The 17,428-nt window shown below is 39.4% G+C and overlaps 1 protein-coding gene across 1 annotated transcript in view; it reads right to left on the bottom strand.

Moving 5' to 3' along the window:
* POU6F2 (POU class 6 homeobox 2) overlaps positions 1-17,428 on the bottom strand; it is a 312,693-nt gene that overhangs the window by 2,777 nt on the left and 292,488 nt on the right. Inside the window, exons 8-9 of the mRNA XM_013955696.2 lie at positions 10,210-10,378; positions 1,080-1,248 (exon numbers count right to left, since the gene is read on the bottom strand). Coding sequence (XP_013811150.2) covers positions 1,080-1,248; positions 10,210-10,378 — 338 coding nt within the window. The remainder of the gene's footprint in view (positions 1-1,079; positions 1,249-10,209; positions 10,379-17,428) is intronic.

Here is a 17,428-nt window from a genome sequence, read left to right on the forward strand (position 1 = left end):
ACTGAATAAAGGTTATTTTCTACAGGGAGGTATCTTATAAGAAAAAACAGTAGGGGAGGCCATAGAAGTGAGAGGATCCTATGGAGCTTTTTGTATTTAACAACAATCAATGGGTTTTATGGAAAATCATTGAGCAAAATGCGAGCTGCAAGCTCACTACCCCATACTGATGTTATTTATAACCTTAGTCTTAAACTGCAGGAAAAATACACTTCCGTTCTATGGGGAATACATTAAAAGTATAAAGAGCAGATAAAAAGACAGAGCATTTCATGGATCACCAAGAACAAAATCCACTTAAATGAGCTTAGAGTTGGTTTCTTGGCTTTCACTGATGGAGAAGGACTATAAGGCATTGCCCAAGAGGAAAAAAGCTGTTACCTAAGTGTGTTTGTTACCTCATGCAGAAACATGGGATTACTGTAACACACATACATGCATACAGGGTGTTTGCTTCTAACTACCTGACTTTAACTCTGTCAAGACTGTATTATCATTTCTTATGATTAGGGCAGATTTCTACTTCTCCTTTGCCTACATGTTTTTTTTTAAAATAAGCATTTGGGTGATAAAAGATGGTTCGCTGCTGGTTCGCAAGATAGCAGAAAGGATAATTTTTTTCCCTTCTGTGTTGCCTAGGTAAATCATCATTAACATCCTATATGTGAAGTGCTAACCACAGTAATACAGGTTTTAACTTAGCAGGGATGCAGCCATGAAATATTTGTTCAGTAACCCTATCTGTAGAAAATGGCACAGTATGAAGAGGGTCAGCTGGTGCTTATCCAGCACCAGCAGGGTCTCCAGCTCATCTAGTGAATTAAGTCTAAATGCCAGGAACATTGTTTCTCACTTGTTTAAAAAAGAAGAAGGGGAAAAAAAAGACTAAAGTTACTTTAGGAGCACACAATAAGAACATTTTATCTGCCAGATACCAACATTATTGGCTAGTTTAAGTCCCAGGTTAAATAATAGGTTCTAAAGACATATGACTCAAACACAAGCATGCTCCTCACAATAAGGTGAATAATTATTAAGAACAAAGAGAGGAGAACAGAGTTTATGATGTAACTTGTTACCTGCAGATGGCAGACTGGCTATAGGCTGGGCCTTCGGTGGCACTTAGAGCTTGGCCAACTTGAGTCTGTGTCAGGCCAAGGGAGAGGCGCCGGATTTTAAAAGCTTTGGCAAATTCTCGGATTTCCTCCAGATTCACCCCATCCACCTCTCCAGTGGCTGTTTGAGGATCTGTTGAAATATTTTTTTAATAGTGTCAGTGCTTCATGTCACATAAGAGTGGAAAAGGCTTACACTAGATTTCATTGTCAAAATGTTTCTTTCTGGATTTTTTTCATACTTGTCCCTTTCTCTTCTTTCCCAGAAACAGGCGGGTCCTGTCAGAGGTGTCACAAAGCATGTTCAGATTGCTAAAACACTAGCTAGGCTGCAGCATTTCCAGGTGGTGGTAAAAGATTTTTCAAAGGTGCTGAACTCCTGAAAACGTCCAACTCCTTTCAGAGTCAGTGGGTGTAGCTGGGCCCCTCACTGCCATTTGTGCCTTGGAAAATTTCCACCAATTTTGACAAATCACGTTCCCGGTTTCCCCTTCTTATCACATACACAAAAAGGGTTGGTGTACATTTATTTGCAGTCTGTGGGGAGGGCTGAACATATGCACAAACTGCCTGGGTTTTTAATTTGAAATCAAGACTTTCCACTTCATCTAAAATTAGCACAAAATAAGGAAACTCACAAACCTTCCCTCCCTCTTCCATACCACCCAATGCAGAATACCATCCAAATATCCAAAACAATCCAGCAAACAAACAAGCCCAGACAAAATACTCCCTTTAAAAATTCCTTCATTTTATAAATCAGTTCTTAAAACATGCCCTTCTGGGAAGCAGCCTTTCAGGCTTTTCATTCCGCCTCCCATCAGGCTGATAATCAAGGAGCAGTGTATTTGCAACATCAGCCATTACATTTCAGATGGTAATGCTGCACAATTTTTTACTTTTACATTAGACCCTCAGAAGATAATGCTTATGATGCTGTGAGAATAAATCTGTCCTTCCTCTCCATAGCAGTTTACTGACACAGACGCCTTTGTCCCCAAAAGGACACATAATAAAGGATGTCTACTAGAGAGCTCCTTTGCTGCTGGATAACTCGGTCAATTTAGGACTTATCAAGGGAAATGACACAACAGCTGGAGAATGGAACTTCTTTTCCCCCCCCAAGCTACTGATCCCTGGCTAAATAAAAGCATTTGCCAAGCTGGAGCCAGCATGGGACTGGGATGGTGGAAGATTTCAAAGTGTTGTGCAATCCTGTGTGTAGTGAAGCCATTCTCCCAGTGAGACATCTCTATTGTGCTTTACCTCATTCCTCAGACTTCTTAGGTGAAAAGTTTTCAGCACAATAACACATCAATTTCTGTAAATGCAAGCAGTTGTCCAAGGATGGTGCTAGACTACATTACTGACTACATCATAGACTACTATATTCTGAACCCTATATTAGAGTGGCTCCTGCTAGTAGTGCTATAGTTAAGTGCTTGCCAGCATTACAGTTACAAAGCTTTTATTTTCCAGGGTTTATAAGCCTGATGTAAAACTCCCTTAGGATGGAAATGTCCTATAAAAAATCTTTTAGTCCAATAATAGAGAGACAGAGGGAAGAGGTTTTTCTGCTATATAAATTTAGCCTATATTGACTAGCAGCTTGAGTGAAAAAAGCACACATAGCAATAGGATTTTAAAAATACTTGTGTATGTAACCGTGGACCACACGAACTATGCATACAGGCAAACACACACACATGCTGAGCCTGGTTTTGACAATGGTCCGCATCCAGAATTGTCCTTCCTGTTGTCAGTGTTGTGCTTGAGCTCACCTGTACATACATGCATGCACTCATACATTATAAACCAAGGGCATATATTATTTACTTATAAGTGGTGGGGGCTATGACAGGGGCCACTCAATTTTGTAAAGTAATTGCTTTTGTAGATGTGAAATATTCCTACTTACCCCATACATGGCCTATCTAGCATATCAGTTATGATTTTCAGAGACACAAAAAGGAGCTGGATGCTTATCTGCCCTTTGGGTCTTTGAAGAGCCACTGATAAATGTACAAAATGTCATAAATGATAATGGCCTCAGAGACTCCCTTGAGTAAAGTGCACTAAGATGGTGACCTTCCTCACCTCTTTCCTTCCTTCATTTTAAGGCCTCTGACTAAGGTTGTTAGGGATGTGACAAAGGACAATTCAGGTCTTCCCAGAGAACTTTAAAATGAGTCTCCAAAGTAGCGAACTCTATTGCTACTGTCAGCTGTAAACCCCCCCAACTCCTTTTAAGAAGAAAAAGGGAGGCAAGAAAGCTAAGGGGTTGTTTGCTTGCACATGTTTATAGAGAAATTCTGCTGAATTCTCCTGGATCCTTCTGAGATGACACTGTTGCAAAAGTGAATACCATGGAAGGTCCTTTTCTGCATGGGGACCTTGGACCAGGAACAATTAGGCTGAGCTCTCCTTGAGATGAGAAAAAAACCTATGATATGCTTCAGGATAGGGGAGTAGATTCTTACATATGGTGGAATATCTGTTGAGAAAGCAAGGCTTCATTCTTATATATTATTTTTGGGAGGAGGAAGGTACTACCAGATGTGGACCAAAACACTGAATCCTTTTATTCCCGAACTCTGGGGAAAATAGTGTTTGTATCAAATCAGAACCAGATCTACTTAAGGTGCGATCAAAAGCCAATTGAAATCCATGGAATTAGTCCCTTGATTTCTATCAGGTCCATATTACTCAGATAGTACTAGGAAGACCATTTTATTGGCATCATCATTTAACAGCACAGGTCCATTTTAGTCTATTGCCGTTAAAATGGCATCAGTACATAATCCTGGACTTTGTGGACTAATGCATATGCATACAAAAATATACACATATAGACAATGGACTTTAATAAATTCTGAGCTCTCAGAACAGTTAAGTGTATAGTTTACTTCACATTTTAGGAAGAGTACTTTACTGAAGACTGTAAATGAACAGGTGCTTTTTAAATTAAGTGGAGATCCTAGAGAAGACAGCACAGTGCCAACCACAAAATACCAATTTCATTGAGTGGTTAGGATCTACAGTAGCGGCATCTAGATTAAAGACTCCCAGTGTACATTATGGCTCAATACTCTACGACTGTTGTGTCTATGAAACTATTAGGCCCCTGGAGAAAGGCAAGACACTTGTCTGGGACCTTGGCAGGGGACATACATATAGCAGAACAACAAGGAAGCCAGGTAAAATTCCCCCAGATGTCTGGTGAAGGTTGACAAGCAGAGTGGAAGAAATAAAATCTACAGTCTCTCCTTCCTTCTGCACTGAAAACCTTTCTTCTTACTGAAAGGAATACTACTCCCACTTCTGAATTCTTCTGAAAATCCTGTGTGAGTTTGCTTTGTTCTGGTGAGTGCAAATTTGCTCTGATTTTAATAGTTATGGTAAAGAGTTGCTACAGAGAAATCAGTGCATCCTGAAGGAGAAAGCAAATTTCTGGTGTGCAGAGTTTTGCCATGGAAGGGGTTACAGGTGACGCATTCCCTAGTTAGACAGAAGGAGAAGTAGCTGGCAAAGGAAGTCCAACAGAACATAAATTGGGTAAGAGGCAGGATGAGACACTGTTAAGGGGAAATGGACTCGAGCTCAGGAGAGAGAAAGAAGGATCTATTTGTGGGAGGCATTTCAATTTTATGGGAACAAATGACAGTAAAATAAATTTGGAAGGACAAAAGGAACTTCATGGAGACACAAGCCTCCGAGCATGAGGGGAAAACAGTGATTTCCATGAGGAGAACATATAGTGGGAAAGGTAAGGGAAAGGATGCATCTGAGAAGAGGGAATTGAAACAGGAAAAAGGAGAAATGATGATGTAGAATTGAATGAAGAAGAGAAAACAAAGAAGAGAAAAGAGAACATAAACAGGATGAGACAATATGAAAAAATCACATAGAAAATTCTGGAAGAGTAGAGATGAATCTTGCAGTCCTTGCTTAGGCAGAGCTTCTTTTACAATGTCCTTTCACCAGAAGCAACCATAATTTTTGTCTTTAGAAGAACTAGCACTGGTTGGGGTAGTGAGGAATGAAGAGGTAAGAATGGGACAAAAGAGTAGAAACTATGAAGAACGCAACAGTCCAGGGAAAAAAAGGACGAGAAACAAAAACACAAAGGGAAAACAAAGTAAATTATTACAGGGCATCACAGCAGGAATAAGTCTATAAAATAAATGAGGGGAAATAGTGGGAGTTTACGGAAATGTGCCTTTTTTAAAACTAGAAAACATATTAAATAAAAATGTAAAATCATAAAGAAAATACACCTAGAATGAAAGGAAAAAAGAATAAAAACATGGAACTCTAAAGTTATTAAGGCCCAATTCTGTCCCTTTTCGCATAGTACTTCAGTAATTTCACTGATGTCAGGCAGCTACTGGCAGAGAGAGTTAGTCTCTATGAGTAAGTGTGGCAGAATCTTACCCCGAACAATTATTAAATTACTGAAGTTACATTCCTCTAAGCAATGTTCAGTCTTCCTTCTTATAAACAGATAAAGGTAGCAGAATATGCCTGTTTTACCTGAACTTTACTATATTTGGCAAAAATTCCTGGAATACAGCAAATCTCTACTGACATGTTCTGCTCTGGGGCCTCTACTGGAGGGCTAGATTGCAAGATTGCAGCTTTAGAATGAAAGACAAGGAAACAACAATGTTGTTGCTTTAGGAGGGGTAGCGCAATCAAAGAGATGCTTAGGAGGCCCCAAGTTGTTTCTTGCTGCCCACATGCCTTATGGCTTTCTTTCAGAACCACTGACCCACTGCAGGCCCCATCCCACTAAAAGGCTTTGAATGGACTTCAGTAGACATTAGACTTCAATTGCAGACATGTTACACAAAGCTGTGCTAGCCAGTGTGTGAGCTGGGACGCAAGGAAGGCTCTGTGCGCTTGTTGGCCATATGCTCGTCGTGGAGAGTTAACAGGCGTGTGGTGCATCTGCCGTCAGTGGTTGGCACCCAGAATCTGAATAGATTCTGCAAAGGAGCAAGGCAGGGAGGAACTTTCCGTCCATTTATTTCCCTGTGCACAGGCACAGTTGCACACACATTAGTTTTTAGTCACCTAAAGCAATTCTGAAGTTTGTGAAGATCAGGTAAGATTGTTTGTCTAAAAAGGTGGTATTGTCAATGGCTAAGAAAAACTCAAGTATCTTGTCTGCCTTTTCACGCTTTGTTATATACATGGTTTGATCTTTCCCTACTGAACTAACTGGATTTTCTTCTTTCTTGTAGGCTCTTTTCATATTACTAGAAACTTGCAGGTAGCTTGCTTGTGTCCTGGAACACCAGCATCTTACATGCTACCTTCAGCAGGCTTATACATTCAGCATTAGCTCCAGTTTCTGTTGGGTTAATGTCATTACAAATACGCTGGACAACCATAAAGGATCACTGAGATGAATATTTTGTTTCTGACTGTGCGAGAGCTCCATGTAATTGGCAGAAATAAGCTGATCTGCCCACTGCACTAAGCACTCTGTTGGCTCTGTTGGGCCTGCATGAAGCCCTGATACATAAATTTAGATATCACTTCCAGAACCTGTTTGCATATTAATTCTTGTCATGCTTTTTTTAGGGGATCTCTGTAGATATCCATTCTCTTTTAGAATGCTCTTAAGATCTGTGTCCTTGTGCATTCCCAGCCATGAGACACTCCTCAGTCTAATTGTATGAAAAATATTTTCTTTACTCTGTTTGAGTTCCCCACCTTTTGATTTAAGTGAGCTGTTCTATTTTGAGCAAGGGAGAACATAAACACTTCAACTATCTTCTCTGTGCCATTCATTACTACAGGTAGGGTATTGACTATGGCTAAGCGAGATTTTCCATAGTGAGATAAATTTCAGCTAGTGCAATTCAACCACTTCTGAGAATAAGGTTAATAAAATACACTGTTTTGCCCAGGATAAAAAATTCTAATAACCTCTTTCCTTTAAAAAGCTTCAATTTCCCTACATCTTGAAGCATGGCCTTGATCGGTGTCAAGGAGATAACTTTTACACCAGTAATGGCCTTTTTGCCATCCCAAGCAAAAATCTGCCTCAAGGAAGTCCAAGCTCCTAATAAGGAGTGGGGATTTGATTTTGGAGTGGAGGAAGAGAGGGACTGATTGTGCAGAGAAGGACGGTAAGAATCACCGGGATAGAGGAAAGAAAATGGGGGAAGAGAGGCAGCAGCAAGGTAGATAAAACAAGGTAGAAGAGGATGACAGGGAATATCTGATAAAAATGCCAGTAAAAGAAACACTGAGATGATCTGATAAATCCAGGGACAGAAATTGATTGGGAGCTGGAAGAGAACTGAAATGGGAAGAGGAATTGAGGGACGGCTGACTGAAGGAAAAGGGCTGCAGTGCAAAGGCAGAGTAAAAAGGAATAGAAGTACTGATGCAAAGGGAATGCAGATTGTGTGGGAAACAGGGTGAGGCAGAAATGGGACGGGGACAGAACAAGCGGTGGAAGGAGTTGAGCCTGAGAGGAATGAGTTAAAAAGGTCTACGTCTACTCTGCTCTCAGTCAAATCCATGAACGCAGCATGTGTCCTATTCCCTTTTAGAGTAGGACCAACAAGAGGATAACACAATCTATCAGCTTTTCCATTCATTCAATGGACAGAAGTCTTGAGGAGATCTAATATTTCCAGCTATGAATGTAAACATTATCTCACCATATGACTGGCTTACTACTACTCTGCTTTTGCAACAACCTTGAAATTTACCTACGCAAAAATGAAGCTAAAACAACATCCTTAAAGTAGCACAAACGAACACTCAGAAGTTACAAAATGCAGGAGTGATAGTATCCCATGAAACAGTGTCACCTAGTCTTTGAGCAGGGGATTACCAGTTCTTTTTCCACAGACCCCTGCCTCATTCAGCGCACAGGATGAATTGTGCTTCATTGCTGAGAGACTGATTGGTGCATTGCCTTTTTATTTGTTCAGTATGTGGCCCTAGACCTCTGCTAAAGCTCTTCACCAAAAACATAGTTATTCATTTCCTCTTGAGCTTTTCTATTTTTTTAAATCTTAATTTATTTTCCTATGTTTCTACAAGATGAGGGTCTTCCCCTTCTCATTCACAAAGAAGCAGACAGATACGAAGGGAAAAAGCATTTTTGGGTATCCAGTCTAGGTCAAGTAGGAAATGATTTTTAGACCGCGGCTTTAAACGGTGTTTTATACACTTCCACAGGGAAAGTGCACTTTGGATTGTAACTGTGAATGCCAGGTTCTTCTGTAAATTAAAATGCAGGGTCTCAAGCTGGATATTGAGAGAGCACTTGTGAAAAATATGTTTTAAGTTACTTGTCTGACATTGCACTGGAATTATGTGGCAGAGAGAAAGCTCTAGCTCCTCAGCCCTCTACTACCTAAACTAAGACCATCCTTCACCCTTCTACCATTCCCTGTCTCAAATGTTACATAAATTTGGAAGGAGCTTAGTGAATAAGGCAGGGAACAAACCCTGGGACAACAGCCTCCTTCATTATATAAGTCTGATTCATCCCCAGAGCAAATCCACTGGGAACACACTGAATGAAGCATGAGAAAAAAACAGTGCGTGATTTTAATCACAACATATATCGATATCATAAAATACATGTTACAAGAGGAGTTGAATACTGTTGCATAAACAACTCTTTTCTAGTACCTCCTGATTTTTGACTGATTTACCTTGTAAACTTAAAAAGGTTTCTTCCATGTTGCTTTTATTGTGCAGAGAGCTTATCTATGTGGGGAAATTGACTGGAATAACTATTGTGGGATAAAGTACCCCTCAACAGTTATTCTAAAATATTTTTTTTGAATAAGAATGGCCACAAGAGAAGCTATTCTGGACTAGCCATTGAGAAGTAACTTATTCTGCACTAGCTATGTTAGTCAATTTTCCCACATAGACAAGGGTAAATTTATGTATTTTTTTAACATGAAGCATCTTATTTGTCTTCCTACAAGCTTGTCTACATAAGACGATTTACTGACAGAGCAATAGCAGTATATTTATATCAGCATAATTATATCTATATATATTTTATGTGCTTACAGCTACCCATGTGGATGTTTTTATTCCAGAATAAAAATATTCACACTGGGAGTTATACCAGCATAATTTTACCACTATACCTCTGCTAGTAATTTCCCCATGTAAAGAATCTCTGAAGTAATCCAACCAAGATTTTTTCAAATCTTCCTTCACATGACAGTTTTTCTAAGCCCTTCATAAGCTTACCTCAGTCATATATTTTACATCCTCAGTATGGCCTGTGCTATACTGTTTTTTTTACTTGAAAAAAGTACATGCAGTATTTTTGAACAAGGTCATCCAATATACTCACATTTTTGCAGGTGTGCAAAAACTGTTAATGCTTCTTGTGTACACTTTTAACCTGCTGTTACTGCTATGTAAAGACCAAAGTTAATATTAGACTGGTAAGACTGATAAGGTAATAGTGAAGAACTAAGAACTGCGTGATTGGGAGAAAGGAGCTGGTCAGGAGCTCAGCTGTTAAAATCCTAACACTGAAACTCAGTTATTTCACTTCAGTGTGCTTCTGTCTCCCCTCCCACATGTCACAGTTCTTTCTTGCTTAAACTGTGCAAGCTTTTTCTGGCAAGGAAGGTCTCTTGCTCTAGATTTGTACAGCGCTTGGATTTGTAAAATGGTTTGCTACAATAATGTACGTAAACTAAGGAACAAGCAGCCTAACTAAAAAGTAGGAGGGGATGCCCACTGAATTTGAAGCAATAGAACTCATTATACTGACCGATTCAAAATTTTCTCATTTCCAATGAATATAAACTACATTTTAGTTTTAAGAATTGCCCAGTGTCCACAAAGTCAGTTAAGGGCTGCTAGCATTTTTATGACCATTTTTAGTGTTGACTGAAATTTCTCAAAGCATGTTTACCCTTAGCCCCATCCATCACAGCACTTATCAGTCCTTACTGGCAAGAGTCAGTGTAATTAGCAATAAACAATCTATTATATGGAAAAGAGGAGAGAAGGTAGATCAGTAAACTCAGCAGTGAGGAGGACAAACAGAGGGGAGAAGTAAGGAGAGTCAGGGAGCAATACTTACTGCTGACTAACTGGCCAACACTCAAAGCTGAAGAGGAGGAGGATGAGGAGGAAGAAGAGGAAGCCTGACGCACTGGGCTTTGAGACATAGATGCTTGATTGTGAGCCAAATGCAGGAGATTGGGTTGTGAGGCTGCTTGTCCCACTTGCGTCTGGGAGGGCTGATGGAGCTATATGTTAAAATGTAAAAATAGGTATTTAGAATATGAAGCAGTAATAAGAAACTTTCAATGCACCATCTCACCCTTCTATTTCCAGGGAACAAACCCCATAGGAACATTAAACACCATGGACTCTGTTTAGATGACAGAAGGTTTCAATAGGAGCAATCTGAGCTGCCTTGAGTTCTGACTTCCCATTTTTGCTCAGGTTAATCAGATACTTAATCTAATTAGCAGCTAAATACTTGTTTGAAATGAGTGATGGGAGATATCTGACATTCCTAGCAGCACTGGTTTAATAAATGCATGTCCTTACCTGTTTTCTGACTCATGCAGTCAGACCTTTACTCCCTACATAGATTCTCATATAAATCAGCATGGTTTCAGAGAGGTCCTTTCATACTGTGGGACCAGGGCCAAGAAGAGTGGGAATGGGGAAGAGAAGATAGGGGAGAAGACTGTAGGAGAGGTTTTATGACACTGGATAGAGCAATCAAATTAAAATTTTGAAATCCTATTTCTCGATCTATAAATTGTCCTTTCCTAGTGCCCACAGTGAAACTTCCGAACCCTATTCACACCGGGACTGGGTCAAGTAAGACATATCTAAGAAGTCTGGCAAGTAACAGTAGATGCAAATGATACACTGTTATATATGAATCTGGCTTTATGAATTTTACAATTCTTTAGAGCCTTTGGTTTTTCTTTAGGGGAAAGGAAAGAACCATTAATCCCTTTCTGCCTATAATAAACTTTCATGTGGGCTTAAAAACTAAACGCATTCTCCGCTACTGATTTTTACGTAAAACTGCCTACAAATTTGAAGGGCAGTCTTTATACAGAATGAAGGTACACCATGGATCTTACAGTTTTGAACTGGCTTCTTGTATTCTGGTACAGCCTTTCAAAACCTAATAATACAGTAATACCCAATCCCAATACACTAAGATGACTGGTACTTATTATACCTTTATACTGTGTTGATTCTTGATCTTGACCAAAAAGATTGCAAAAATGTACTCAAAGGCTTCACTTTTAAGTGACAGCCATTCTTTCAGTCCTCAGAAAGCAGAAGAGATAAAGGGCTATTTGGCATTGCTCAAAGTCAATAATTCAAATCTAATTCTTGCATTCTAAGGTGTATAAATTTTTATCTTTTGATATTTTATTGAACAAACTACTCAGAAAAGGTGATGAATTCATTAAGAGTACTCAAATTATATATAATATGCTCCTGAAACACATAGAAATGACTGATGTTAAGCGGACAAAAAATTACATGGTATAGTAGATGAATGTATCTGATCACATTCAAGATGACATTTTTCTGTGGAATACACTAAACAATTTTAATGGCTTTATTCTTCTTACGGATCTGCTTAAGACTAGAGAAAAATTACAACTCCTTCGTTTACTTCCCACATGGAATAATATAATACAAAACAAAACCAGCAGCTTTGAGTTACCCTTTAATTATGATGAAAATTATTTGTGTAAGTCAATGATGTCCAGTTTCTGACTTTAGCAGGGATCAATAAACAGAAACATTTTATTAACTTGAGGAGTTTTTAACAATTATTAAAAAAAAAAAAAGGGCACTGCATCAAAGGGATAGTAGTTAAGAAGGTGACTGAAAGACTTCCAGATTTCAAATTCGTGCAAGCATTGAGCATCTTTAAAAGCCTTTTCCCTAAGGGTTGGATTTTATTTATGGATAGCTCCTAACCTGGAGTGTCCATGCACCTACTATAGGATGCAGCCTACTCGTAGGGAAGGAACCCACTAGGAGGGCTTGCCTGCCCTCCCCGCTGCAGTAATGGCCTTCCCCACGCATCGTGCCCACACCACTGCAGACTGCAGCTTTCAGAAATCGGACTGGACACAGGCAGGGATTTGGGCCTGGGTCTGTTATCAGACACACTCTCTGGCAAAGCTAAAGATTTCAGCCTAGGCAAAGGAAGGAAAATATTATATTTAGATGGGTTGTATGCTTTCAGACTGGTTGGAACAGTCTTAAGGATGTTAGTGTTTATCTGTGGGGACAGAGAAAGTAACAAATGATGAGAGAAGAGCAAATGTACTGGCTACCTTTAAAAAGAAAGATCTGCAAAATTATAGACCAGTCAACTTCAACCCCTGGAAAAGTAATGACGAAAATAATCAAACAGTTTTTAAGCACCTGCAAGAAAACAAGGTAGTAACAGACAACAAGGATTGTTAGGAACAAACTGTGTCAAACCAATCTGATCTCCCTCTAAGACAGGGTAATTGGCCTTGTGGACAGGAAAAAAGCAGTAGGTGGTTTGACTTTACAAGTCTCTCAACGCTTCCTTGCATGACATTCTTTATAACCCAAGGAAACATAGTTTAGATGAAAGTACTGCAGAACAAATGTAAAAATAGTTAGAGAGCAAAACTGAGAGGATAGCTATCGATGGTTCACTGTCAAAATGGAAGTGTGCATGAATGGTGTCTGTCCTGGTTCTGGCACTACTCAGTATTTTCTTAATGACCTAGATGATGGAAAGGAAATAAAATGCTTACTAAATTCATGCATTGATACCATGCTGAGAGGGACTTTTGATATGCTGGAACACAGGACCGGAATTAAAAATGATCCTGTCAATTTGAACACACCATCAACAACGTGGTGCTGTAAAAATGAAGAAAAGGCAACTCCCATACTGAGCTGTATAAGCAGGAGTGACATCTGCAATGTATGTGCAGAACCTTCTCTTCTTGTAAGCACTGGAAAAGCTTCTGCAGGGGCACTGTGACAAGAGTTGCCACACACCAGGAAAAATCTGGACCAACTGGAGAAGAATAATTAGGGAGTTGTCTGAAGCCTATGCTCATCTAGAATGAACTTATGTTTAATTTCTAGAAGGGAAAATTGAGTGTAATATGACACCCATCTCAAATACAGGCAAGGCTAATGAAGAGAGGAGAGAATGAGTCTGTCCTTCCTTCCTACAGTGGACAGAAGGAGGCACAATAACTTGGAAGATTCAAATTAGATGCTGGGAAAAGCTTTCTAACATGGCAGTGACACACTGGCACAAAATTCTGGGGGATCTTGTGGAGTCCCTAAGAGAGTGGAAGATTGTTAGGGGCAAGTTAGACAAATATCGGTATAGCAGCTCTGCCTGAGAACAGCAGAGTGGACTGGATAATCTCTTGAACCCCCACCTCCAGCCTTAATTTTTTATGATTCTATGTTATTTCCCATGAGTATTTCCCAGACAGAAATACATGATCATGTATGACATGGATGGTAAATTCAACACTTTCAGGCCACACTGGACATACTGTCCCTGCGCAGATCAGCTACTGAGTAAATACATACTAAATCTGATGCTTCCAGGAAGCACACCTAAGTGTATATCTGCACTCTCTAGTTATGCATGCGCCACGAGCACACAGCCACAGCCACTATGTAGCACATGCACAGTATGCTGTTTAAGTCTAGGAAATGTTTGATTCTTTGCATATGTATTGCACAATGCATTTGCAAATGTATTTTTGAAATAACTGGGATACCCAGAAGCTCTGCAGTTTCCTTGTCAGACATTCAGAAGTCTTTGGTCAAATGTAAGAAATTCTCAAAATTTAGCTGGGCAAAAGGGATATGGCTAGTGAAGTCTGGATGCACAGTGACCTTAGGTGAAACACCAGTGCATAAGAGAGATTTACAGATTGCTGGTTTCTAATTCACCTCTTGCAAGGGAGAAGGAAACAGTGGGCTTGGAGAAGCAGAAGAGTCACCTTAAGGACAGACCAGGGAGGGAAGTAGGATGCCATCTTTACCTCCCTACATAATTTCCAGCACACCCCCTGTCTTACAGACATGATGGTTAAGCTGTAAATGTCCTGCTTAAAGAACAATGATGGTTATCTATGACATGAAGTTGCATTAAAATACTCTCTCTCTTTTCATCCACTATAATTTCCATTCCAGAAATAGCCTTAAGGAGAGGCAACGATTAGATTATGAATTAGATTCTAGATGACAGAATCAATTCAAACTTGCAATAGCTGACTTTTCCCCAATTTTGGACACGTACATATGATATGAATTATACTTATGACTATTGTGCGTTTTCCATCCAAAGACAGAAGGAGTCACAGAAATTACAGAAGCAGTTGCTGTAAGTGCCATTCTGTGTAGGTGGATATAGTAGACATGCCGAGAATGATGACTGTATGCAACACTGATCGGTATCTGGCAGGAATGTATGTATGCACACTACAGCTAGAGGAATAGGATGAATATGAGAAGCACAAAGTGCAGCATAATACTTTATAAGAATAAGCTGAAAAATGCAAATGGACTGATCCTTATCTCTTTTACATCAGTTTTACATGCTGCTGCCAACAATGAAAGTAGTCTTGATTGATAATTGCAGAGGTGAAGAATGAATTAGGTCTGTAAGACTGAATTTTGTTCTTAAATTAGGTATGTAGTGTATTCCTACTCCTGGGATGGTTGACTGGAAACCTGCAGTAAAGCCTCTTTATGAAATCAGGGATGTTGTTACCTGCATCCAGAAAGTTACAGGGTAGTGATAGAATAGCAAGGTATTTTGCATAAACTAAGGAAAGAGAGAGTAGCTAAGTGGAAATAGAGAACAAACTTTTGGGAGAGTGATGCCCTTTATGATAACAGAACTGTTACTGATTTTATAGCGAGCCTGGACAAACCGCAAGGGCAAAATATGGCCCTAATGGAAGAGAGAAGAAAGTAATGGCTTTAAATTGCAGTAAGGGAGGCTTAGGTCAGACATTACAAAAACCTTTCTAATGTTAAGGAGAGTGGCCTAGGTTGCCTAGGGATGTTAGGGAATCTCCATCACTGGAGGTTTTTAAGAACCGGTTAGACAAACATCTGTCAAGAATGATATAGGAAGGAATGATCCTGCCTAGGGGGAGGGGATGGAATATATGACCTCTGCAGGTCATTTCCAGTCCAATTTTTCTATGATTCAGTGAAAAGGAAATCTTGAGATGAGGAAAAACAACAAATTAGAAAAGACAGAGGTGAAAAAGACAAATACAACACAAGGGGCAGAAGAGATGAAACTAAGAGGGGTGGCACAAAGAGCAAGAAATACATTTCAAGCAATCCCTTTTATGATACAAATAAAGAATTTCAATTTTTTCTGATGTCAGCTAATGCTTCCTGCAAAATACAGATATTAGGGCTACTAAGGACTGAAGTCTATGGAAAGTGATGAAAAATAAATAAAGATTTTGATGTAAAAAGAGATTCTAAAACACTTTGAAATGCCACCATAATACCTTGCAGAAGTAGTAGTTTAGGTGTTTTATGCTTCCACTCTTCCTGTAAGCTGAGTTGTCTACTCAGTCTGAATTTCCTAACGTGTCAAATGTTTGTTGCTGAGAAAGGGTCATGGTATACCACAGCCATTGCTTGATTCTAGAGCATCATGGCAGAGCAAGCCCTCCTTCAAACCTACTCATACTGCATGACAGGGCATAGTTTTGAAAAATGTTTTCTTAAATCTTCCAGCAAATCAAAAGAACAAGTTATTACACATATCCACTCATTGCATGCCAAATCACTTTCACAGTCATCTCTGCCAGAATGTTTTCCCTGTGGCCCAATTACTGTACCCATCACCTGATTTAGCGTACTCAACTACATCCAAGAAAATGCAAAAAACAAAAGTGCCTTCTATTCTGGCCAGAAAAAGGCCCAGTCTTAGGCACAGATCCATGCGCATGGACTCATACTGTGCAGGAGTAACACATTACAGGCATAAATCTTACTACAGAATGAAACCTACATTTGACTTTTTAAAATATGAAAGCTATTTGATGCTTTTAAGTATATTCTCTCTCAGAAATACAGTAAAATGGACCTCTATACACCCAGCTCAGACTGATAGCATAGGAACATTTGGAAATCAGCATGAGAAAGCTCTTAGGGTCCACACAGACCGTGCACATGCTCAGATTAAAATGAAGACAACAGCAGAGAAGTGCTAGTGCACTGTGGACATAATTTGGGATAGGACAGGTAGAGAGCTCTTTGACAGCATTTGCCTAAGTTCCCCTTCAAAGCCTTATTGTGGGACCAGAACTACATTCAAAATATAAGCTGTAAACGAAGGCCTCTGGGCTCTCTAAATGAGGCTGAGGACACAGCTGGGCTTCTGTAGAAGTTATAATTTTATATGCAAATCAGGTGCATCAGTCATCCTTCTGACCCCCATCAGGACTGATGTAATGTCACTGTTATGACATTAATGTAATGTATAATGTATAAATGTATAGGTAAGTGCATAATTCAAAAGTAACAGTAATGTTCCTACAGTGAACAGTGCTTTACTTTCTCTGTGCCTCAGTTCCTTAGAATGATATAACTACTGTAATAATATTTTCCTATACCCAAAGGTGTGATGCAGTTATATTGACTTTTTTGAGATATTCGTGTTCTACAAGTGCAGATGCCATAAAGAACACTGGTCAGGAAGAGACCTAAGTTACGAGTCAAGTGCCTATGCTATGGCATGGAAACATCTGATGCAGTCTCTTGTAACAGTAAATAGATAGTCTGATGGTCCTGACTTTCAAAATCTACTATTTTATCCATGGAACTGTACAAAGGAATATGGAGAACATCACTGCAATGCTAATGATAGGGAGAGGAAGAGAGAAAGAAGGAGAAAAATTGTCACCCTCATCACTGAAAGTCAGATATTATAAAAAGCAGAAAGAAAAACAAAGTTGGATTGAGACAACGCAATTTAGTGGCTATGTTCAAACAGAGAGAAACAAGAGTGCAGTTTTCATAAAACAAGACAGCATCAAAGCAATAAGAGCATGGCAGAGAAGAAGTGATTGAAAGCTGATTAGATTTTAATGGGAGAGAGGAAGACAAGGGATTGCATGGAGTTGTTATAATGAGATGGTAGAGTGTATGTGGTAGATGGAGACTGCAGAAAGAAAACTTCTGGCATGAAATTTGGAAAGTGGATGTACAGAGAATGACCACAGGCTCATCTGAGAGCTGTCTATGGCTTTTCAACAGCTAAT

This window comes from Apteryx mantelli, chromosome 2, assembly GCF_036417845.1.
Source record: "Apteryx mantelli isolate bAptMan1 chromosome 2, bAptMan1.hap1, whole genome shotgun sequence".
Classification (NCBI taxonomy): domain Eukaryota; kingdom Metazoa; phylum Chordata; class Aves; order Apterygiformes; family Apterygidae; genus Apteryx; species Apteryx mantelli.